Below are 26,320 nucleotides of genomic sequence, written 5' to 3' on the forward strand. Positions count from 1 at the left end.
AATGCCAGGAAGTCTCAGTCCTGTCAAACCAGAGAGCTGGCCAGAGTGGATCAGTGGACGTTTTGCTCTGAAATGCAGTGAGGCTTCCATGGGGACTTGCAGTGAGCCTAGATCAGCAGACTGTAACTATGCTGAGACCCAAACTCCTGCAGTAAATGCTTCATCCCATGAATAATTGAGGTGCTGATTTCCTGCCTGTAGAGCTGTCTGTGTTAGGACAGTGCCCAGTTTGTCAACAGCAGTGTGACAAGCTTTCTCAGGACCTGGCTAGCACTGCAGAGCGTACGGAAGGGGACGTCTGCGATACCTGTCACAGCTGCAGCCACAGAGCTGCTCTGCTCCACCTTCCCTGCTGGCTGTGCTCCGTGCAGGGCGTCCTCATGGGGTGAAAATAACTGACACGCTGCACCATTACTTGCTAGGCATTAAGGTATTGGGTTTCTGAGATTTTGTTTCTGAGATTATTTTACCTACGTATAATATAGTAGGTTCTTGGAATCTGTACAACCGACTGCATAAATTCATACCAACTGTTTTAGAGGGTGCGGCTGTGCTGTCCACAGCTTGTGTATTCGTGGTGGTATTTTTTAATTCCAGTGCTAGGGGTGGCAACATTGCCTTTCCTTAGGGAGATCTCTGCTTTGTTAGTTGACACAGTAAACGGGAGGTTAAGAGTAATGCATTTACCAGGCAGGTAAATGCATTATACCATAATATAGTGGATGTTGCTGTAAATTCACTTGCACTTTTTTCCTGCAGTAACTTCAACACTTGTGCTCATTGCAGCCCTTTAGAAGAAATGCCAAAACTTCCCATCACATAGAAACTCTGTAGAAAAGACAGGAAATCATTCACTTCTGTAGAGGGGCCTTAAGCAGCTCTGTATACAAAATCAGGCATTGCAGCACTCACTGCATAGTTGCAGGGGCCATTGTGTAAAAAATTTTCCTATAGGTCCCTTTTTATAGAGTGGTGGGGTTTTTTTTAGGCTTTCCTAGTCAAGAGATCCCTGTGCAGGGATCTGTATGCTCTTGAGGTACTCTGACCAGAAATTACTGCCACCTTAGAGGACCACCTATTTCATAGTTTTGAATTTAAGAGTCCGTATGCACTCTTCTGCTGGGTCCCAGCCAACTGCACCTCTCCACACCAGAAGGTTTACTGAGTATTCAGTGCAGTCACCGCCCACTTACTGGTAGCCAGTACTGCGAGAAGAGGGAAATGTCACTTTGTGTACTGGATGTTGATCAGGAAAACCCTGTGAATTCAGAATGGAAAGCCCCAGGATGGCAAACTGGTCTTTTCAAAATACAATTGTACTTCAAAAGAATTTCCGACTGGCGCTGTTGGCGTGATGCTAAACTTTTCCTCTGTTCACTCCGCAGTTGTTGCTATATATGACTATACAAAGGACAAAGACGATGAGCTGTCGTTTATGGAGGGTGCAATCATTTATGTGATAAAGAAGAACGATGACGGCTGGTATGAAGGAGTTTGCAATCGAGTAACTGGCTTGTTTCCTGGGAATTACGTCGAATCAATCATGCACTATGCCGATTAAAATCCTTTGCTTTTCAAAGTTGGGTCTTGTATTCAGTCATACCATGATTATTTACAAGGGGTAACTAAAAGCTAACAGAATTGTCTTAATATACTTTCAGAAAATGTGCCCATTTCTTCAGGCCATACTGTTTTAATGGTATGATTGAATGTCCATCTCTCTAAGTCTCTGGAGATGGTATGTCTTAACCTGATGGCAATTTGTAAAACAAGCAACTGTCTATAACTGGTTATACTTATTTACTTATGCATTGTTAATTTTATGACCAGCCTAAATATTCTGGGGAAGTAGGGTATAATATTTAATGAACCATGATTCAGATTGTGCCATTACATTTTTCAGTACAGCATGGTAACTAACACTACGTTAGACTAACATATTAAAATCTGGATGAGAAGTTTAATGTTAGTGCTGGTCATATTACTTTTTGTTTAGACTCTTTGCTCATTCTTGAACTATATTTGTTTAAAGCATGCATACAAACTTATGTATTGAAATATACTTTTTTAAAAATCCAAGATGCTTCCAATTGTTGTAATCTTTACCTGGAGTATTCTCACTAAAGTCTATTATAATGAGTTGTTTGGGTCTAAGGTGTCCATGTGAATCAAAAAATGGGTGGTCTTATGTATGTGTAATTTGTACCCAAGTTTTTTTAATAAGTAAATTTACATTATGACTTTTTCCATTCATAAATATATAAGTGAACCAAAGGTCTTGTCCATTACTTTGTTGGTTGGCTTGGCAAAGAAGTTTGGAATGCTAACGTAGCAAAACCATGGCTGTGTTATCCCAGGCAATGTACTAAAAAGCAAATGTTTGTAACATGACTTTATCACTGACAGAGGGCAAATAAATTAGATATGAAACCTGAATTACACATTATACAAACTCCTAAAAGTTCTTTTCTTCCAAAATAAATTTTAGCAAGGATTCTTGGTTGAATCTAGTTACCAAGATGCAGTAATTCGGACATTATCTGTGACTGACATTTCTCAGTAGAAAGTGTATCTGGACTTGGTTGCGTGCCCAGCTGAGCAGAGAGGGAGGCTGCTCTCAAGATGTGACACAGGGGAAACAACCACAACAGGATGTGGCTTTCTTTATCAGGGAATGGAGCAAGGCACTTAGCCGTTTGCATTAAGGGCTAACGAGCAGAGGTGGTTAGAGGTGAGACTTCTCTGGTCTACAAATTCTTTGGCTGAAATAACCTGGAAAAGGAATGTGGTAGTACCGGTTAATTACTGCCATAGGAATGTGTTTAGGACTTCAAAGCAGTCTTGTAGGGGGAGGGGACTGAAAAGACTCCATAGGTCCCTGATGGGAGATGATGGAGTTGAAGCTTTGACTGGCAGTTGACTCATTCATTTTGGAGTGAGTTAGAAATACCAAGCCTTTTATTAACTACTGACAAGTAACAACCGACAACGTATGTACCTTTGTATCATAGAATAGAATCATAGAGGGGGTTGGGTTGGAAGGGACCTTAAATAGCATCAAATTCCAACCCCCTGCCATGGGCAGGGACACCTCCCACTAGGCCCCATCCAGCCTGGCCTTGAACACCTCCAGGGATGGGGCAGCCACAGCTTCTCTGGGCAGCCTGGGCCAGGGCCTCACCCCCCTCTGAGTGAGGAATTTCTTCCTAACATCTGATATAAATCTCCCCTCCTTTCGTTTAAAGCCATTCCCATCACTACACCCTCCCTGACACAGAGTCCCTCCCCAGCTTTCCTGTAGGCCCCCTTTAGGTACTGGCAGGCCGCTGTAAGGTCTCCCTGGCGCTGTTTCTTCTCCAGGCTGAACAACCCCAATGCCCTCAGCCTGTCCGTGTAGGAGAGGTGCTCCAGTCCCTTGATCATCCTCATGGCCCTCCTCCTAACTCATTTTAGTACATCCATGTCCTTCTTGTGCTGCAGGCCCCAGAGCTGAACACAGTACTCCAGGCAGGGAGTCTCATGAAATATATATAACCTATTAATGTCTACATATAATTTGTTATTCTAAACCTTTCACATATAGAAACTACAGAAGTACCTGGAAATCTAACAGCCAGGAAAGCATTCAAACCACCTATTTTCATGGATGTTGTAACAGCTAGTCACATGCATGTTCTATTTATTGTGAATGAATGAAATTTGGAACAACTTCGGTTTCCATACACTGATTTATATTTATTCTCATTTGTGGCCTCCGTGCATCAACATGTAAACGTCTTTCCCAACCCCACAATTAATAGCCCCCCCACTAAAACTTGTACAGCACAATCTGTATGGTTTCCTACAATAAAACACTTTAATTTTATATTTTTAGAAAAAAAAGTAGAACTTCCCCCCCAAAAAAAAAAGCTTCTTAAAAAAATAATTTTTGGTAGCCTGTGTTGGAAGCAGGTAACTTTTGAAGTAAATTTAGGCACAGTCTGGTAAGTAGCTGCCAGAACGAGTGGAAGGAGTTCTCTCACTTGTCTCGCATGAGTACCATTTCTGTCAGTTGGATGAGGGCTTCTCTTTCAGGGGATGGTCGCAGCTTGCTGATCTCTCTTGTAGCTTCATGGCAGTAGCGCTGGGCGAGGTAGGTCGTTTGCTGCACACCATCACTCTTATGTAGGAAGACAGTTAAACAGAATGGGTAACTGATCGGCCCCCTTTTGCCTCTTACAGGTACAGTGGGCAGTTTTAAAGTCAGTAAGTACCCTGAACATCTACCTATATTCTGAAGCAGAAGAGGATTCATTTTATACCCGCTGAATCCTACATCTCTTTCCCAAAGCTCTGAAATACTAAAACTCTCCCATGCTAAGCTTAATTATATTTATAAAACAACACTGCTATTACAAAGATATGATTCAGTAGGACTAGAAACTAATTGATCAACCCCTCCCCATTCTACCCAAAATAGAGGCATACAAAAAAAAATCACAAACATGCTATGCTGACTAAATATGTACTAATTCTGCACAGACAATTATTCACTCTTTTCACATCAGAGTCAATTAAAACTGGAGTGCGTGCTTCAGTTGCGAGAATTAGTCGCTGCTTTCATCAGTTGTTGGACGCAGGAACTCTTCAACTGAAGGAACTGAGTTTATGCATGAGCTTTTTGTTTTATTATGGAGATTTTATGCTATTTGAGGGGGAAAAAGCTATTAAATCCAGTAACCAGTAACTTTTAAACCACTGCCAGTAAGGCAATTGTAGAGTACTAACTTGGTATTGCACACAGCTTGTTACTTAATGTATATGTGAAAAATGCAACCCTGCCATTTTACTTCAGAGGCACTGAATTTCATACCGACTTCAGTGGGAACAGCACTTTGGGAATGAAGTAGTTGGTACCAGTCCTACCTGCAACACGTATTTCCGAGCACGTTCAACATCTCCTGGTTTACTGAATCGTCTCATTATCATTGCATTCATTTCTGGAAACTAAGCACAAAGTGAGAAGTTTTTTTTTTGTACTGCTTATGAGTTGTTCTCCATGTAGCTGCTGGCTATGCTGAGGTGAAAAAGAAACTGAGGTAGAGCCTCCTTTCCCTGCTGTTGTTGTTACTACAGATACCAGTAAACACAGTTACATTGCAGTACGCTCATAAACAATGATCTGCTTTCCCTGCACACACACCTTTGGGCCTGAAACCACAGATCTACAAACTTCTTGTTGGCGAACAAACATGCAACATTCCTCTTTGTTGTGACATTTCTCTATTAGTCAGAGGTAGTCATCTTAGAAGATAGGTTTAAAAGTTTACTGATGACTCATACCTGGCTTTCTTTAGATTCTAGCTTTCTTCCTGTGTAATGACAAGTTAATTGTGATGCTCATATTATTCATATTTACAATGATACATGAGGTACATGCTTGCATGTTTTACATTTAAGCTCCAAAGAATATAAAAATACCCAAACCTGTAATGAAAAGCTATTTTTAACAGTTGTACTGATTTAAAGGGTAGTATGTAAGCATTTGATAGCAATGCTAATAATAACTATAAACCCTCATTCTTCAGCTGTACTAGTTAAAGAGTAACTTTAGGATTAGCATGCAGTAGTATAATTCTTAAAAAACAATCAGGATTTTTTTTATAATGTGAATGAGCTTAAAATACAAAGCAAAGAGGCCTTATGTCAAGCTAAACAATTTTGGTTAAAGGCCACTTAATATTTCAATGCAAAAAAAGATGTCTTTTAGAGGAAGGGTAGAGGACAAGAAGAAAAGGCTATCATTTAAGATCCAGACAACATTAAAAACTGAAGTATGGTTGTCAGGAAGAAAATATGGGGACTACCAGATAAGTTAAAGGGTATGTAGGATAGCAGTAATATTAATTCTGAGACATAAGACAGACTATAACTAACAATTACATTTTGGACCATCTTCAAGTCCTTGGCTCAGGACTTTTTATTCTCAGATAAAAATAGATGAAACATCTTTTAGTAGCAACACAGATAAGCATTTGTTGAAGCTCCAGATTTTTTTTAGCACTTCTGCTTTGTTTATATATGATTTAAGTCTGTAGTGCTGTTCTTCCAGTTCCTTGAAAATGGCAGGAAGTGTTCAGCTAAGAAGTCTTACATTTAATGCAAGATGATCAAGTTACCTTCCAATGAAAGATTGAATGGGAAGCTTCCACTTCTTATCTATCAAGTACAAATGACTAAAAGTATTTAAAAGTGACCTATGAAGTTCAAGTAAGATTTTTAAAATAAAATTGATGTTTTTGTTGCATTTCCATATTATTAATTATCTTATCAAACTAACTAAACGAATAGGGGGTTGTTCCAAGTCAGAGACAAACAACCAACCCAAATACATGAATAAAATAATAGTTCTAATTAACCAAAAATGGAATATTCAACATTCACAAGACAATTAGTGTCACCTTTTCTCTGCCAAACCCTGTTCAGTCTTTGTGCTGTGTCCTCCTATCTCCCTTCAGGTATCTTAAAATGCATCCTCTTTCAGTACCTGGCTCTCACTGTTCCTTTAGACAACTCCAGTTGTTGATGACTAACAACGTCCTGCTGCGCATCAACAAATTCTGAAATAATGATTCAAGAACAAGTTCACAAACCCCCCCAGACTAGCCTGTGGGGAGGAACTCAGAACTTGGAGGAGGCTGTTCTCAGCATGCATCAGTCTGCATTCTTAAGTGGCTGATAATCTTCACTTTCTTGTCTTTTGTGAGATACCTGTCCCTGTGAGTGCCCAAAGGAAGAGGAAACAAACATGCATATATTCCAGCCTCCCCCTGGGCTCTTTCTGTTATAAAATTTTTGTTGTTGTTTTTAATGATTTTGAACTTTTCCCATCTCAAGCACTGAGCAATTCCAATGAGAGAACAGACTAGAGCCCTCACTTGAACAAGGTGTGCCAGTTTTCATATCATGAAGTTTAGAAGGATGGCTTTGTAAGTCCCAAATCTTCTTTCCTCAGGTGAACCGGAGGCTTGAGCAAGGTGCATTAAACTTTCTGTTTTAAGGATTAGAAGAAGCTTGAATGTTTCTGTCGGTGCTGCTAGCACTTCTGTTTACTTTGCACTCCTCCAAATCATTCTCAAGCCACTAAAAATCATGACCGTTTTTTAAGCTTATTTATGATACTCCTTTCTCTTATCCAAACTACTGTTATATTTACCTCTGGTAGCACCACTGTAAAGAAAGAAAAGCTTCCCATATTTTTAACTGGGTAAGACTTGGTCCCAAAATGGATACAAAGCCTAGACCTTGGCAAAAGGGGTACATAGTGAGAGCCTAGGGAGAACACATCTCCAGAAAGAACATGAGCAAGCAGCCACTTAGGAATAACCTGCAGAAAACACGCAGAATCTCTGAATTTTTGCAAAGGCTGGCATTTGGGGCAGCAAAAGATTAATGCTTCTCTTGATAAAAGGGCCTAATGGTAGGAGGGGTTGTGGAAGAAGGTGCTCATCAATCTGAAAAAACACGTGTGTGCATTCTACATCCAGCTGATCCTGAACGCACTGATTTTTCACATGTGCCCATGCTGCAGGCTTGATGTGTTCAAGCTAGACCTCTGTGTGGTGTCAGGAGCAGCACGTGGCTTTTGGTTTGGGAGAGATGTGTCCCTTTTGACTTACCTGCCGACAAGCAAACAAGACAGGGCCTGTGGCTAATCCAAGCTTGAGATCCGCTGCTGCTGGTTTGCCTAGACGGTCAGCACATGATGTAAAATCCAGCACGTCGTCTATTAGCTGGAAGAAGATAAACATACAGATTAATTTAAGGCAGGGTTCTTTTTTGTTTTCTTAAAACTAGATACAGAATAATCCTTGTTAAAATTTATAGAAAGAATGAAGACAACCCACTTTGACTTCTAAGGCAGCTGGGGAAGAGTTTAGATTCCTTTTAGTTGAATAAAAGCACTACCTGAAAAGCTATGCCAACATTTTTTCCGTACTGGTATGCAATCTCATGAACTTTGGGATCAGGGCAGCCTAGAATTGAAACCTGAAAAGAAAAACAAAACAAATTAATAGAGAGCTTTAGTTAGCATCCCCTTCTAGTCTCTGACCAGAGGTGCAACGCTGCAAGCACAGGCAGCAGGAATCTGGGAAAGGATTAAAAGCTGAGTCAGGCACACATTCCTGCTTATCTCTTGGATACACAACAAATAGCCAGGCTCATTGGAAAACAAGGCTGAACAGCAGCGCAGTATGAGAAATATATGCAACTCTGGAAAGATATTAGCATTATTAAATATTAATCAGCTGGAAATTATAATGCAAGGATGGAGGGAAGGAATACAAATGCACTGCATGTGCAGGCTAGTAGTCATATACAGTCCGGAGACAAGAGAAATTAAATTTATTACGTATCTGAATCAGCTAGGGGATAATTAGAGGTCAGATAAGAGATAAATGGACATTACATGCCTCATAGAAGATCCACAAAATTGGAAGTGATGCACCCAATACAGGAGGGAGTTGAGATAAGGAAAATTATGTTTAAGGTGATGTTAACTGTCTAAAGCTGAATTGCTTGGGAAGACAACTGATAAGTTTTCAGACAGAAGTATCAAGGGATAATTAGTGGCAAAGAAAAATAGATAGCGAATGAAAAAAGCACACCAAGCTAGACAGAAGTATCACTAAACTGAACATTTTGAGTACAGATACAGGAATTGACTACTTGAGAGACAAGATTTTGCTGAATAAACTCCACAAAGCTAAAATAAAGGATGCTGAGTAAGATCAGAGAATTAATATCTTGCCCTAAAGTAAGGGCACTTACACTATTGCACTTACATATTGATTATACACTTTGCAAAAGGAGGTTGGTTACATTTAAAGACTCAGTTTTATTTCAGCCTTCAATAAAGCAATCAGGAATAGGGGACAGAAATCCATCCAAGTCTACTGTGACTAGCGGAAGGAGCGAGGGTACATTTTATTTAATGTCAGACTAAAAATACATGCTAGGAGAGCCATGCAACATAAAAATAAGTACATAAAAATCATCTTTAAAAAGAGTATGTAAGGTAGGATCACTAAAAATACAAAAAGCAAAAAAAGCAAACAACCTAAAAGCAAGCCCAAGAGTAGCTTTGAAGGTGAATACAAAGATTTAAATACAGAGTTAGATTCTGAAGGATATACCCTAATATGATGCAATTTGCAATAAGATTAGAGATTACTTCAGGCATCAGTGCATTTTGTAACTAAGCACCAGAAAACTTCCTATCATAACCTTTATCAATGGGTAACAGTTAAAACCCAGGAATCTGGATCCCTCAGTCATTAACATCTTGCATTTCCCAATTTTAGGAGGGCAGCATGACAGGGAAACGATGCTAGGTTTGTCTGTTCATATGAAATCCTGAAGGCCATTAAAACAATGAACTTCAAATATAAGGTGTTTAAATACAAGTTACTAATGACTATCCAAATAGAATGTCCTGCCCTTCTATCCTCCTTTTGATGCTTGTCTCTTAAATAGCAGTATTTGCCCCAAAGAGCTAACAGCATCTGCTGCTGCACAACGCCCAGCACACTTTTGGTTGCTTCTGTAATACCAATAAAGGTCAGCAAGGCAGGGTGAGCGCACCTACCCTGTTCCAATGAAACCTTTACCTATCGCTATGTTTAATGGGAAGAATTAAAACACGGAATTCAGTAGGACAGTTTCTAAATGACAAGATCGTGGTTGATGGCAAAAGGTCAGAGCGAGGACAACTTGGTAGATGGAGAAGGGAAATGCCATGTACAGAGCAGAGCTTTCTTGTTTAACCTGAAAGGTCAGAGCAGAGCTACCCCTGTAGGGAGGCAGTTTTCTGGGGACAGTGTCATTACCTATATAATTACAGTATATGTACATTTAAAAAACACAAGCATGGGTTATAGAACATCTTTACACGAACAAAATTTATCGATGTAAAAATTAATTCTTGCATCTTTGAAAGAGAAGAGCATCATAACTCCTTTTCAAGCTATGAGCATTCCTAAGAACCAACAAAATCAAACAAATCCAGCAGATTTATACACCTATCGCTCCTCAAGTGAGCTACTCTCTTACCACGGCCACATCATAAACCTGCAACATGACTGGGGCTCTTCTACCAAGGAGATCCTTCAGGAACCAATTTCTGAAATTGCTCTTGTGGATTATTGCCCCCACATGGCCACTGACTGGGATGCAGGCAGGCTCGTCCCAGTCAGCCTGCCGCTCTGCAGCGACGGAATGGAAACTGAAGCCATGCTGCGATAATAGCATGCATTTACACATAAAGAGCAGTGTAACAATATAAATAAATTGTATGTGCTTAACTGATAAAGCTCACCCTCTGAGAGCATCCTATAGTTCCCAAGGTATGACTGGTTGATTACAAATTTAATCTTGCCAGAATCCAGCTATGCCTCTAGTAAATCCTGATGAGAAAACCCTAATACTAAGTGGAACGAATTCTTTAGAAAGGTTCTTTAAATTCAGGAAAGCAAGCCAATCTGCTTAGTATTATTTCAAACACGCTTTTTAAAACTAAAAAAATAAATAAAATAATAATAGTTTCTGATCTTTTATGTTACACGGGAGCCTATAAACTAATCATGCCTCTCTACTGATTTTTCACATCCATAAAATATCCTCCATCAGCTCTGGATACATGGGAGAATTCTCTTATCATGGGAGAATACAGCAGCTGATGTTTAAAGCATTTGCACATCTATACCAGTGACTTGTAGGCCCAATAGAGAAACCCACTGTTGGGCAGAAATATGCTTGTATAAATAGTACAGGAGATGTTTGCTGTCAAACTCCCTTCCCTCTCCAAGGCTGCTGGCTATCTTGGAAAGGAAGAGGCTCTGAAATCTTCCCCTTTGCCTGCTCTCCAGCCTTTCTCTTCCATGCCCCTCTCCAGAAGCAGTCAGGATCCTGCTGTCTCAGTTGTGGCTCATCCAGCACTGGTTCCAGATGGCACTGTCCTCTATCCAGTGGCATCACAGAATAGTTTGGGTTGAAAGGGACCTCTGAAGGTTATTTGGTCAAGTCATCTGCTCAAAGCTTACTGCACAGTCAGAACAGGCTGCTCAGGGCTGCGTCCAGTTGAGTTCTGAACATCTCCAAGGATGAAGACCCCACACCCTGTATGGGCAACATAGTTCAGTGTACGACCAACCTCATGGAGAAGTTTTTCTTAATAGTAAATTTAATTCTTTCATGTAACTACTCCTTTCACTATGCACCTCCATCTTCTCCTACACCTTCTCATTACACAGCTGGAGGCAGCAGGAGGATTCCCCCTTTGCTTTCTCTACTCCAGACTAAAGCCAGCTCTTGCACCGTTGTGTGCTCCAGCCACCTACCATCATGGTTGGCCCTTCACTGAACCCACTCAACAAAACGAATGTTTGCCTTGTATGAGGGAACCAGCCTTGGGCACACCACTGCCACTGAGGTCTCACATGCTGGATAGAAAACCCACAGCCCTTGACACACGAGCTGTGCTGCTGGTGATGCCGCCCCGTATGTGCTTAGCCCTCGCTGCTACCTTATCCTCCAGCCTCCTCAAACCCTTTTTTGTAACTACTCTTGGGAGGGGGGTTATGAAGGCCTCCCTGAGAGAGGAAGATATCTGCCCAGCAGCAGCCTGCCCACACAGCAGACAACTCTCTTGTCCAGAGTTTGCATTTTCATACATTTTACCTGTTCTCAAGTAATTCCTATTTTATTTAACTCATGTATTGTCATAACATGCTAGCCAGGTGCTTGCTTATGAAGAATTGAACTTTTACAGAAGTGAAGGTTACCTGCCTGAGTATCTGTAATCCATTTGTGGGAATCTTTTCCACAGTAAGCAGATTATGAAGAAGAAACAGCACCAGAGGAACTACTGTATTATGTACGAAGCAAGGAAAGCTATTGCCTGACCCTCTGATGCCACTGATACTGCTAGCCTACATCTGTCATCGGCCTTCATTGTAGTCTGCATGCCTAGTTTGAGGGTGGGGCACAGATCAATTTTGGTGGTGCTGTTCCAGCTTCTAGTATTTCAGAAGTCACAGCAGTTCCGTACCCTGCTATGTTTTTCTCAGGTGGAGCTCTGTGCACATGTGAAACCATGAACTTGTTAAGCTCACAGGCTGATCCAGAGCTGCAGGCTATTCTTTTTCTTCAGTCCCTAAGGCAGACCTTCCATCTCCAGCCTCGTCTTGCTCACAGAGGCTGCGTGCTCTCTCCCTGTCAGGGAAATCAAGAATCTCTAATGCAACTTTACACAGATCTCAAAACAAGCATGATTAATCCCTCTTCTGAGAGCATGTTATGCAAATTCTAAATAGCTTTCCCGGGGTTAGGAATTCACATTACAGTAAGATTAAAGAAAGACAGAAAGAGAACCTGCTAAGCTTATTTTGCTATCTCCAGCTTGACTGATGACAGACGGAAATTCCACTTCAGCTTTATTGTTTCTTAAGTCTTGAACCAACGTCACCTGCAATGGTTCTCTGAAATAAGGCCTTTCATAAATAAGTAACTAAGGCTTCAGTGACCCTCCAGGCCATCTGCCACCATCTACTTTTGCACTGTATTACTTTCACTGCAACTTTGGTGACATTCTCCAATTTAAAACTATTCTAGAAATAAACTGTGGTCTGGGATGACTAATATCTTCAAGAGACTGTTCTGTCCATTAAAGAAAAATAATTACTATCTTAAGGGACTTTTGATTCAAATGCAGTCATGCTTTGGAGATACAGAAGATATCGAATGCAGTGAACATACCTACTAGTGTTGATAGAGAAGCTATTGCCTTGTTCAGACATTTTATGAGGAACACTCTACTCCCCCTTCTCAGCGTAGAGTTCTAAGATGCCTCCTGATCTACTTTCACATTTTTATTTTAGTGAATGCTTGTATCTCATTTAGGCACTGAAAACAACGTCTTCTCCAGTCATTAACAGGAACTGAACTGCACCTAATGGCACACCGGCCTGGTTACAACTGATGTTCTGAAAACCAGTGATCTCTCCCCTTAGCTTTGTGCCTGAGAATCAGATGTGAATACTCTTTATTCTCCAGCTGATTTTCCTTTCGAGCAAGAACTGATGATCCTACCAATCATCTTCACTACTGAGAACAGAATTCCCTTCTGATTTCATCCTTCTCCTCAAGTAGTCAAGAACATCGAAATGAGGGAAAAAGGAAAACAAACAAACAAAGAATCCAAACCACAAAAACAAACTTTTCACTGATAAAAGTATCAGTAGAGTTCCCTGATCCATGAAACTGAAGGAGATATGTTGATACATGAGGAGACACATCGTTGATACTGTGGGCAGTGAGCATGGTTTTGCTTTAAGGACAGGCTTCTCCCTTGCTTTAATTTCTAACACAAATTCTACTGCATATGAAATCCCAGAAATTCAGCACTGGAACAACTCAGAACAACTACTTGAAGAACAGCAGCCAAACACACATCCTTCCTATTCATGAGCATCACAGCTACAATGTGGAGGTAACTGCTTAAGTCCTTAACTCTTCTGTGAGTTATGAAAAGGAAAGAAATAATCACTTACTACTCCAACTACCCACTAATATAAAAGAAGAATTGCAAAGGGAAATTCTTGCCTGGGCCATACTGCCATTAATATCAGCAATACAGAATATTTAAGCTCTCTCCTCCAGCTGGAAGAATTTATATGATGGAAGATATATAGAGATATCTTTATACATAAGATAGCATCCCAACAGTTTGTCTTTCACTCTGCATGAGTCCTCTTAATAAAAGCAATGCACACTTGCTGTTTATTGTATAAAACTACCAGTTTTCTGAGAACAAAGGATGAAGATGAGCACTAGCATATGTTTTTAATCTAATTCCCTTAGGAATCCCTCTTGCTATGGCATACACCATCTATGCCTCCTTCAGGAAAAGGAAAAGAAAAATTAAATGTTACAACTTTTTGGATAAGCCTGTTGTCTACCTTCTCTATTTTCTGCACTATGACTGAAGTTTTTTTTGATAAGGACATTGTCTAGAATGAGATCTTTCTGTAATGAATTAACAGAACTGAATGACAGGTAGGGTTAGATATAGCAACATCTTAAAAAACAAAACAAAACAAACACATCAGACGAACCAAGAAGCACATACTTCTGTTGTTTGAGAATGTAAAGCGGAGTATATGCAAGCAGTTGTTTCCTCCTACTGTTATCATTTAAGGTCCCATTCTACACCAGTGAGTGGGACCAGACGTCGAAGATGTCTTAAAATCAAATTACAGGCTTGAGAATTCTCAACTGACATTAAAAACCACTGTCTCAAACTTGCAGAATTTCATAAATTTGAGGTTACTGTTGTGAACTTTGTTCTGATGCAAGTGAGGAGAACAATAAATCTCTTTATAAATATAAAACAGGAAAAAATGAAAACCAATATTGGAGGCTACACAGCTGAATTGAGATGAAATTCACAATCTCAAACCCATTCTGGCAGAACACCAATTAAAGGGTTTACTTTGGAGGGCCTCCAGAGGAAGTAGAAATAATTAGGAGTTTAGCTGTGAAGCTTACAGTATGGTATGTTAACGTTAGAAGAGACAGACGTACATACTGCTTTACAACTGTTTGCTATAAGACTCGCAGTCTTCTTAAAAGTCTTCTCGAGGTAGTGAGCAAATCTCTCGTTCTCATTTTCCTTGGAACCCAGCTGGAGGAATTCACCTAAAAATGTGCACAGATAGGAGTTTTTATTTGTGGGTTTACTGCTTTGGCAAACAAGTCTTAGGATAAAAATAGAAAAAGACCTTACCACGCACCAAATCTTCAATCACCTGAGTTAGAACAGAGATGATAGTAGTGTTTCCAATTCGTGCTAAAGCTAGGGAAGCAGCTGACAGGATGAAATCACCAGCTAGAACAGCCTACGAACAAAACAGAAAAATATACCTTTTAAGTCTTTTCCTGTAAGTGTTAGTAAAGACAATACCATTTCCTTTATTTGGCAGGTCTACTCACATCACATCATTTTCCTATATAAAGTATAAATTCCTCACTGTAATAGAGAGAAAACAAGATGGTTGAATATTAAAATTGGCACCATTTCTGAATCCCTCTCTTATAGTGCTGTTTAGACTTTTCCATATGAGCAGTGTCCTCCCTCTATGCAATATTGGAATCTGTTTGCCTGTGAACTTTAAAACATTGCCTTTCCACTTGACTGTTCTGTCACATCACCTTTAAATTGCCTCGGTAAGTTCTGACGTACCAGCAATTTACTTGTTTCCTTGCATTTGCTCATTAAGACTCTCCATAAAGAAATGCCTCTCTCAAAAAATCCTCATGCTGAATTAAAACCTTTTTGCATTTATTACTGAAACAGGCTAACCTACTGCGTTCTGGATGAGGTACAAGAACAAAGCATTCCAGCAGCACCACATGGGGAAGCTGAAAGCGTTAAGAATCACACTGCAATTATACCTTCTCGAATGCTTCCGAAGTTCAGTAAGAAGACATCCATTTGTTTTACCTACAGTCCACAAGCACTGCTTCAAACTTCTTCTGGAATATCCCAAGACTATCCCAATATCCCAAGAATATCCCCTAAGCATAGTAAAACCGTGCCCCAGCAGAGTAACATGACAAACCCTCCCTAGGTATTTCTGCTTTTCCAGAACTCGATGGCAAGCCTTGCACGTGACAAAAAACTCACCTTCCTCTCTCCCCAGATTTGGTTGACTGTCATTTTGCCTCGACGAGAATTTGCATCATCGATAACATCATCATGTACTAGGCTAGCTGTGTGGATCATCTCTGCAATTATGGCCACAGAGCGTTGGCTGGCTTGCACCTCCCTAAAATAAAAAAACAAGAACTGTCATTAATTAAATACATTTTGTGTTGCAGAACACCAGAAGAAATCTCTGTGAAAACCAAACAGTGTTTCACTGAAAACAGCTCTTGCAGCTTTTCCATGGTCTGAACCCCATCTTTTAAACCTGAAATTAGCAAGACGAGAGAGAAGTAAGATCATGTTAGTACAGTGAGCTCCGTGGGACATTTCCATCTTTATTAGGCCTATTTCTGCCTTGCTGCGTTATTAGTACTGTGAAACTCCTGAGTTACTAACTCTAATCCCTCTAAATCCAGACTGCAATAAATAGCACAGCATTAAGGATGCTTCATTCCAAGCAGAGAGAAATCTGGAAAAGGGCAGAGAAAAGTAGTTTTGTACAGGAGTTTGAAGTTTTCCTTACCTCTGTGCTGCTCTACTTATAAGATGCAGTGTCACAAACTCCCCAAACCTTGCTAACTCTACTAACCAGCAAGCTGGAGAAGTCAGCAGACAAAGAAAACCTGTATTCAACATTTGAAAACATAACTCATGGGTCTTATCCTTTCCCTTATCTGATTATCTTAAGACTTCAGAGGTTCCTCAAAAGCCCAAGGAATTAACTGGAATTATACTGCAATCACTTTAGGGCTGTAAACACTAACTACCTAACACTTAATGAAATTCAGCCTTTGGGAAGATCTAACACTGATGATTCAACCCTCACTAGTTCACACCTACATTATTTTTTAAACTAGACCAAAAAAAAGGTAAGGGAAGAACATAAAACCAATTATCTAGGGATCCAGGCTGGCAAAATGAATAATAAAAAAAAAGTCATCCTAGCTCAGAAAAAAAGACCATCTACCTTAATACCCTATTGCAACTGCCTCATTCTAGTATCTTTTTCTACCTGTTTTCATCAAGAGTTGCATGCAGGATCCCAGAAATGTCTAACCCAGTCAGCCCTGCCTTATAGCTGTGACCAACCCATATGGATGAGGAAAAAAAATAAAATGAAATAAAAATAAAATAAGATTACTTTTGACATATAGATACCTTACTTCTGGTGTACAGGTAACACAGCAAATCATGCTATTCTCCATCAGAGAGGAAAAAGAACTGAGAAAAAGAACTCAGAGAAAGCAGAAGATAATTATTTCAGCTCAGCTGAATGAAATTTAAAATCTTGCATTGCCTGGTCTATTAAAATCTAGTGATTAATCACAAAATGAAAGAACATCTTGCAGTCTGCTGACATAACACTGTGTTCTGACACCTACCTCTATGCAGAAGTATGCATTGCTGTCAGTGGGAGTTCTACATCCTGAACAATAGCAGGATGTGTGGCTCACACGCTGTGAAAATGTGGCTTTTGAAAAACACGAGAATAAGAGCTGGAAACCTTCCTGGCTGTTTGAAGGTAAGTTTTACTGTGGACTAGTAATTTAGTCAAATGCTAGTTCAGTGTAAGTAGTTTTCAGAAAAACAACCTGTTGTTACTAAGTAGAAGAACTTACCTTCAAACAACTGTAAAGGTCTCCAGCCTCTTTCATGCACTGGTCTCCTTTTGGGGACTCCCTTTTTCATTAATTATGTCAGCAGACTGGACTTCCTGCTGGGAAGTAGCAGTAAATGGCAACACTCACAGACACACCAAAATCTTTCAGCAGTATGAAGGCAGCACAAGGACAGACTTCTCAAAAGCAGATTTTGAGAAGTTCTGTTTCGCAGTGCAGTTCATCTGTGACAATGACCAAAAATGGCATAGGAGAGCTCACAGTTCATGTGTCTGGCTGCTGGGATGTTATCTCAAATGGGGTAATTTAACCTGAACTTTTTTTTTTAATGTTACTCTTCCTGGAAAGTCTCCAGCAAAGTTCTTCCCATCTCTGGCAAGAAAGTTTGCAAGAGTTTTCTACAAACATCTTGTGAGAAAAATTCTGAATCGGAGCATGCCTATTTTAGGGAAAACACACAAGAAACAGGATCCTATTCATTCCCTGCCACTTTTCATTCTGCTTCGCCTGAAAAACAAGAGCAAAAAGTAGCAGCAGTAACTCAAGTCAATAGATAACTGGATCACCACAAGATCATTAAGGGAAATTATGCCATTTTTAGGTCATTCTCAGCATAAAGACACCCCAAGATGATATATATTTACAAAAATATATGTAACTGTCACTTTGTCTTTTTAAAAAAGAGTATACTGCATGTTTAAGTCCTTGACAATGTTTGATTTTTCACGAGGACCCCCTGCTTGATTTTATAAGCTTTTATAGACACAGCATATCCCAGGGTCTTTGCTGTAACAAAACTTGTTTCAAATGCACTGAACAAGACCAAGACTGATCTTACAGGAGAACCAACCAACCAACCCAACCTTTTTCCTCCAAAAGAACACAAAACAATATTTACAGACACAACCAAGAGCTTTGCAATGAGCTTGTCAGTAAGCAAACGTTGCCAGTTAAAAGACAGGAAACCTGCAAAACAGCTTGCAAAATTTGTGGTATGACCACACTCCTCAGAGTGCATTCTTGGTGTTAAGTCCATGCGGCTGAAAGGAATGAACAGTTCAGAAACATGGTCTGAGACACAGAAGGGCACTGCAAACTAAGGGAAGCATAGAGAAGTGATGTATTAACCAGGAGCAAATTACAGAACAGCTGAAATACAACGTATAGTACAGGCATCTGACAAGTGTGGTTTGGAGGAAGGACATAAAAGAGGGCTAAGGTTGCTGGCAGGTCATCATGGATTATGAAATATTCTCTAGTTTAGCTAGGTCATTATATTTAAGTATTTATCTCACCATTCTGATGATTTATTTCCCTTATTTCCCTCCCTAAATCTTTTGTGCTCACTATTTGCTCTACTGAGATGTCTTTGTACTTCTTTGACCTTCTCTTTGTTTGTCTCTATTTCCAAAACCAAAACAAGAGACATAAAAACTCCCATTTACAAACACCTCTGGAGAATATACCCGAAACAGAAATAGAGACCCAGTCAGGCTAATTCTGTGAAATTCTGCACACAGGGCGTTGTGTGAAGAAATGACAGAGGATGTGTGAAATTGAGGGCTTGCATGATCTCTTTACAACAATTCTCACTCTCACACAAAGATAAATTGTTAAGTTGTTAAACAAAACACATTGCACAAGGGGCATAAGGACTCAGGCAGGGATGGATTTTTGGCACTTGGATCTTCAAGGGGAAAAAAAAAAGTCATACCAGCACAGAACAATTTGAATGCTCTGGACACTTTTTGATAATATTTCGGATTCTTTATGTCCTTATGCAACTGGCATTTTCCTTATAATGAATACAACTAAGTGACCTTACTCTACGAAGACAGCTATTCTAAACAGCTGCCTTTATCAAATCTGAACACAAGGGATTGAGCCACCCAATCTGGAAGCAGACTCCTGGGTATCCCCCTCCATTGTCTTAAGAAGTCTCAGCTATTCTTATATTCCAAGGGGCTCTGGGAAAAGTCTGCAGACTGCCTCAAAAGATCGGGACCTACACCCTTACAAAGTTATGCCCCATTATTTTAACAACCAAACAAGGAATATTACCTTTTCTGCTAGTATTGCACACAAAGGAAAACAAAACAAAAACAAACAAAATGAAACAAACAAAAACACACACAAAACCAGACAAAAGAACATGCAAAAGCATGCTGGACCCAGCAAATTCTGCGACAGTTGAGAAGGGCAGTACGATGAGGCAGAAATTCAACAGCAGTAACACAAGCCCCAAAGGCAGAATTAAAAAAAAATACAAAATAAAAATGCTAGGGATGAACAGCACAGGAAATTGCTCACCCCACAAGTCTACAGATGTTCTGGCCAGTGTATTTGAGTACATGTGTGGGAACCGAAGTAAAACAAGACTGAGAGAAGAATCAATATAAACTGAGCAAAAGAATGATAAAATGCTTTAAGGGAAGTGACAAGTTCAAAGAGGGGAAACCATCTCAAAAAAAGAAAGCCCACAATAATAATAAAAACCATCAGGAGAGGCAGAATGGGAAGAAGGGCTGTTTTCTTCCCCCCTTAGGTCTACAGCAGAGTAGCAGAGTGACAAATATGCAGTTTTCTTCTCTACATGTACATTTTCCTTCATGAACAGTAAAAAGTTGGAAGAACAATTTGTCACCTGGAAACCACAATCCTTTAAGAAGCAACAATAATGAGACTACGATCAGTGTGAACTGGAGGTATACGTGTATATAAATCAGGCGTTAACACACAGCCTGCTTCAAGAAACTTGAAAGCAAAGAGAAAAAAATACTTATGAAACTTCATGGATCCTCAGTAACCAGGTATGCAAAATAAGACAGTATATTCTTTGGCGTGGCCTACCCAATCCTAAAAAGGCACTGGTCATCATGCATGAACCAAAAGCAGACTACTGAAGACTTGCATAAACATATGTGAATTTCAATTGCCATTACAGACTTTGAGAAAAGTGTCACGAAGCAAAAAGGAAGGTAAATACCCTGGGATTTCATTATCTTCTTTTGTTAAAACATCTCTGTTCTCCCCCCCTCAGAATTTCATTCTAAAAAAAAACCCGTGACAGATGATGACTCAGTCTGTCCTTGTACAAGGAACACTCAAATTAATGAGGAGACTTTCAAACACCAAGCATAGTTTGGAGGTGCTGACAAAAACTGCAACAGATGTACAAAAGCTGTCAAATGACATGGGTATCTGTAAATCGGAGTGTTTGTGCTGAGGGTTGGCTATTTGCCTTAGTCCTATGCAACACTCAAACTCTGAGATCAGACTTCCTCACCAGCATGGGTCGGGTCTCAAAACTGGTCCTGGCTGTTTCAATTCAGCATAATGCATGGACAGTAATACCTCCATGAGCATCTGCATGTCAAAAGGCAGCAAATATGCTTTGAGAAAATAAAGGCAAATTCAGTTCTTTCTGTGGCTACTTCTTCCCTTTGATTCACTGCTCACATGTGATGTACAATTCTTTACATCAATTCTGGGCTTCTTGGTATTGCATGTGCACTTACGTAATTTTGTTCATAAGCATCTCATGCTACACATTAGAACGAGATAAAACTATATTTTTCATTATTCTGACTAGAAGGATCTTCTAAAACATCACTGCTCCGTTGCTAGAAGTCTCCTAAATTTCTACCCTGAATTTATATTTACTCTCTTACCAACATTGTACATTCTCTTTGTGGTTCTTTTACCCTGATGGGCTGCTAAACTCCACCACAACCACTCTCTCAGACTCCCTCCCTGAAGAAAAAGGGGGCATCGCTCCCTGGCTCAGCTCTGGCCAGTGTTGAGTCCCTTTTGGAGCTGGCTCTGACCTGACATGGGGCAGCTGCTGACCACTCCTGCAGCCCCCTGCTACTGAACCCTTGCCACATAAACCCAATGCAGTCTTAAATCTCTCGCTCTCCCATTCCTGATACATTTGTGGATCACAAGCCCTTCATTCTCCCTGATTATCCTTGCAGTCCATTCCTGAAGCTAGCTGCAGTTATCTTCCTTTGAGCAGGAGAATCATGGATACTGATGATTTCACAAAGCTCAATACAATGGTATTGGTACTTCCTTAGCTGAACCAGATATTCTATGATTGATGCATGATACCTGCAAGGATCACTTTAAGGTTTTTCACAGAGAAGATGGCTGTAAATCTCATTGGGGTTATGCCCTAATGGGGCACTCATGAGCCTCCAAGCTCAAGCAGAAAATTTTGTTTTATTGCTCTACCTTTCATTCCACCACAGATGTCCAGTCATCAAGAATAATTCTGTCACTGCAAAGTGCCATCACCACACTCATCCCAAGATCAGTCATAAAAATATTAAGCCAATCAGTGCTGTGACAAAGGACACCCCCGAGGACTTTCACAAATACTGTTCCTGTGGTTACCTCTAACACGATGACAAAGAGTGGTACTGTGCGGGTAACTGAATTAGGCTGGAGTGAAGTTCATTAATTCTTGACAATGTTCTCCTAGAACAAGATGAACTGGCACACACAGGACAAGACACTGCCAACTAGGTTTTTCTTTCTTCTTAGAAATTATATTCACATAGAAAGGGAAAAAAATAAGATGTTGCTGGTATACAGGGCTTTCTGCCACATCAAGCCACAAAATACATGCTGTGCTCTGAGGTATAGAAATAAAGTTCAGCAAGGCACTAAGGAAAAAATGGTGCAATGGCTGGGAAATCCCTTAAGACTGATACATTAACTAATAAAGAAGTCTAGAAACACTTCTGGCAAGGAACCAAAAATTTCATATTTGAAATTCTATATGAGGAAAGACTGGAAACATAATCGGAATGTGGAAAGCACTCCAGCCAACATCTTCCTTCAAAATGCAAGCATAACTGATAGGAACATGTGGAAAGAAGCATTTGCAATCAGCCAGAGCAAGGGATGATAGAGATACAGGGGCAATATGATGTTCTACTCTATTAAAACTGCCTTCAAGAGACAAGTAACTTGAAGAATGTGAGGACTACAGCACCTCTAAGCTTAGAATCTTACATGAAGGCATAGAAATTTGCTCCTGGGGTGAGGGGGTGAAACCTCAGAATGTCTCACAGCTTTGAATATAATTATACCACCTGCTTCATGGCTTTTCTGTGTAATTACAGAAACGTTATGAAAGTCTCTTCTTGCAGCAAAGTTCTTACCTGTTCAAAGAACGTTATAGCTACGGGAATGGTTACAACTGAGAAATAGTTTTAGTTAAGTTTATATAGTTTCCAGGATTAATACAAGTTCTAATAAAGCATTTATGTAAGAAGCTAGAGTTGGCTAAACCTCTTACAAATACCAGAATTTGGCAACATCATTTACCAGTTCCAACTGCAGTATGGCCAACAATTTTACACATTTTACACTACTCGTAATGAAACCAGTAGTTCTTTTCACACTGCTAAGTACAAAAATGCAGCTTCAAAATGGAATTTAAATTTGTGTTTTACCAAGGAACTTTTTATTTTCATAAGGTTACTAGACATATTTGTGGGGAACACAGGAATGACTAACTTCTAGTATGATACATGTCCATGTACCTAAAAGCAACAGACTCACCTGGAATTACTATGGTGAATGTTGCAAGCTCTTGCCATTAGCACCACAATCATTGGTCGAAAGGCCTTTCCTTTCCCATCAAAGTAATATTCACACATTTCCCTAAGTTCTGCTGTAGATACAAGTAATTCCTATAAAAAGGAAAAGAATATATCAGCATAAAAGTCACAAAGCCAATCTGTTAGTGTAAGCAGTATGCACAGTATTCACTCCACCTAATGTAAGCAGAAGTTGTTTTTAAAATTATTTTTCATTGTAATCTGAAACACAATTGATGTATTCCAGCAGCGTACATCAGGATAAAAAAAAATGTGTTCTGGTTCTACAGGATATGTAGAAATGCTCTTTTTATCTTCACTTAGGATTCAGACAGCTATTCATAAGCATGAAGGATATACCTTCAATAACTATCCTCCAAAGCAAGGGTTGCAATTAAAGTCAAAATCATTACAACATCCCAGGACAGGCACTAAAATCCCTTACCTTTTTAATATCTTCATAGAGATTCTTCAAGTCTTTTCTACCAAGTTGAAAAGGGTCTTGGTATTTTTCATCGCTAACTGTCTTACTGCAGCTGCACATTTGGGATGTACTTGTATGATGAAACCTGGTGAGTGTTTTTCAAAAGAGTAACATCGTTAAAAGTAAACTTTCCTCGATTCCCCAGACAAAAATGTTTCAAAGAGCATCTTCATCCTTCTCCTTTCCCCTCTTTCAAAATTTAGCCAAAAAAATAAACACATGACATGAAAATACTGATTTTAGCCAGCTAATAAACAAGAACTGCAAAGCTACATATTGATGAACATAGCCTTTTAGGAGCTGACAAAGCACAGCATTTAGAAAACGTATCAACCAAACCCCATGCTCACTCTTGCACTTGACTGATTACAGAAGTCTTTTGGGAAACAAACTACGCTGCTCTCAATGTATTCCTTTTTGAATATACCCTTGTCAATATAGTATACATTTTTAGATGAAGCCTTCATCTTCCAGTAACACAATTTTTTTTTTTTTTTTTGCTTTCTTTCTTCTTCTGGGCCCTCCTAGAAAAATATTCCTGGTTTGGATTTGAAAATTCCCCTTTACACACCCAGCTATATTAGATGGCCCTATCTACATTATAAATTAAAATCAATACTTCCAGGAAATATAACGATTCCATGATCAGCAATAAAAGGTCAAAATTCTTCCTGTATAAATCAAGGTGCATTAGGCTTAGGCCTTTTATATATTTCCTGGAGTTGAAGTTTATACCTCTTATTATATCTCCTTTTTCAAAGTGAGCTTTATCGGTTCCCCTGCAGTACTCTTGCTTTGCCTGCTGCTCTCCAGAATGGAGGACTTAGATTCCAGCTCTACACTGTAACAGTGGTCTACAATGAATTATCCAATGACGTACTATAGCAAATAACCTTATTTTCAGTCTAAGCTTACAGCTCACATCTGTAACTACACACTTCACCCAGTAACTGTGTCTTTACGCATCGCACAACAGGAATCTCCAACTTACCGCCAAAATATATTACATATTTTTGGAAATGACAACACTGAGCTTCTTTGTGCAAAGTGACACATCTGCACAAAATAAAAACAGGGTTAATTTAAAATACAGAATTTTAAACTGATGAAAATCTTGATTACAAAAGTATGACTCTTCATCGACATTGCTCCACTTCTCCCTTTTAACATCTCAGCAGCAAAGGCAGTCTCATAATCTCCTTCTGTATCACGTGAGGCGTGACTGCCAATGTGCACGTTAACTTCTGACTTACACCGACTCTTCTGTTCTAGCACCGTGAACTTTCACCCCTTTCAGCAAAGTGTATCAGTTCACTTCCAAGGAACAGCTCTAATAAAATGTTGCTTTTGTACTCACGGAAGGTGGCTTTCAAACATTTCCCGCCTTGCAGATAAATCTAGATAACACCAGTCACAGAGCAAAGGGCAAAAGCTTTCTGCAAACTACTACACTAACAGAACGTATCCTTTTTTCTTCCCCTGCAGCAATTATAACTTGGCTCACTTCTTATTATAATTTACACCTGCATATCTTCTTCCCTGTTAGATGTCAAGAACTTAACCTCCAAAGCCAACAATCTCTCCAATGATCTTTCCCTGGAGATGGAGACCAGGACCCTGGCAGAAGGCTTGGTCCCAGGTACATGGTTGCAACAGGGACAAGGTGAGAAGGGAACACTTCTTTTTGTGCTCCTGGCAATGCTGCCAAGACTTGCCCAGCCCTGCTGCTTTGTGTGCACGCTGACTCAGGGGCCCAGTAAGGCTGACCCACCCTTGAAATCATTGCAATCTACACATCCACTGAACCGCCTCTCTCTCCTAAAGCCTGTTTAGAGACACGTGGAAAGACCTGAAGGTGGAGAAGAGTGCCCTCAGCATGCTCCTCACACCTCCATAGCCCCTCTTCAGCTGTCTCTCCTTGCGCACAGGGAGAGGAACAAGAGTACCACACACACCCCAGGGCACCCTTCTATCCTTCAAATGTATGGGACAAAAAAAAAGAGCCAGGCAAGCAGAGCAGGAAGGAAGGAAGCAGATGAGGAGGAAAGCAACGAGCCCTTATGTATCAAGGACTCGCAATTCACTGGTGTCTGACTCCCGTATCCCAAAAAGGGAAGTGTGTCAGTCCCATGGCTGAGACCTCTGCAAGCCTGCTCCCCCATATCTCCCATTTTCTGTCAAAAAGCGGCCGAGTGTTTCCTCTTTAGAGGTCACAGCCGGACTCTCCCCGTTACCCCGCTGCCTCAGGCTGCCAGGGCCTGGCCAGCCATGAGGCTGGGTGCAACGCAGCCTTGGGGCAAGGCACTGAAGGAGCCGGCCCTGACCGCAACCCACACCGCTAATTACACCCCCTATCAACATAAATCTCCTTCTGGGCTCCCATTTCGAGAAGCACCCGCGATGTCCCTCACCACAACAGCACCCCCGGCTGCAACAACCCCAAATCCCTCACTTCACCTTGCACCCGCAGCCCCCCCATCCCCACGGGACCCCGCTCCGAGCCTCCCCCCATCCCCCTGCCGCCCAGCCCCACCTCAGCCCTGCCGCCCCGCTGCTCCCCGCACCCCCAACCCCATTCATTGCCGGTGACCTCCAGGCGCCCCCCCGGCACTCACCGCCCCCCCGAGGGCCGGCGGCGAGGACCGGGAGCCGGGTCCCGGCACGGAGCCGTGAGGCGGCGGCAGCGGTGGCGGCGCCCGGCGGGCGGAGGCTCCGCACCTCCACCGCCACCACCACCCCCCCCAGCGCAAGACCATGGCGTCCCCCAGCCCCGCCGCACCGGCGCCGCCTTCCCGGCCCCAGCCGCGACCCGGAGGCGGAAACCTCGACTCCGCCACCACCCTCCTGCAGGGCGGCACGG

The 26,320-nt window shown here is 40.8% G+C and overlaps 2 protein-coding genes across 7 annotated transcripts in view; one reads left to right on the top strand and one right to left on the bottom strand.

Annotated features, from left to right (window-relative positions):
* Positions 1-2,274, top strand: part of ABI1 (abl interactor 1) — a 76,638-nt gene extending 74,364 nt beyond the window's left edge. For all 6 annotated transcript variants that reach the window (XM_084282394.1, XM_084282397.1, XM_084282395.1 and 3 more), the window contains one exon: positions 1,386-2,274. In XM_084282394.1, the coding sequence (XP_084138520.1) occupies positions 1,386-1,561 (176 nt within the window). In that variant the 3' untranslated portion in view covers positions 1,562-2,274. The remainder of the gene's footprint in view (positions 1-1,385) is intronic.
* A 1,549-nt stretch (positions 2,275-3,823) lies between these two features.
* Positions 3,824-26,227, bottom strand: PDSS1 (decaprenyl diphosphate synthase subunit 1). The gene is made up of 11 exons (XM_084281339.1): positions 26,076-26,227; positions 24,452-24,516; positions 23,422-23,545; positions 22,939-23,069; positions 15,725-15,866; positions 14,825-14,936; positions 14,627-14,736; positions 7,948-8,028; positions 7,659-7,772; positions 4,906-4,986; positions 3,824-4,159 (listed from the first exon to the last, which is right to left on the bottom strand). Exons 1-11 carry the CDS (start codon positions 26,214-26,216, stop codon positions 4,019-4,021), a joined length of 1,242 nt encoding a protein of 413 aa, XP_084137465.1. The 5' UTR covers positions 26,217-26,227; the 3' UTR covers positions 3,824-4,018.
* Between the last annotated feature and the right edge of the window lie 93 nt (positions 26,228-26,320).

This window comes from Netta rufina (genome assembly GCF_964035555.1).
Source record: "Netta rufina genome assembly, chromosome: 2".
Lineage (NCBI taxonomy): Eukaryota > Metazoa > Chordata > Aves > Anseriformes > Anatidae > Netta > Netta rufina.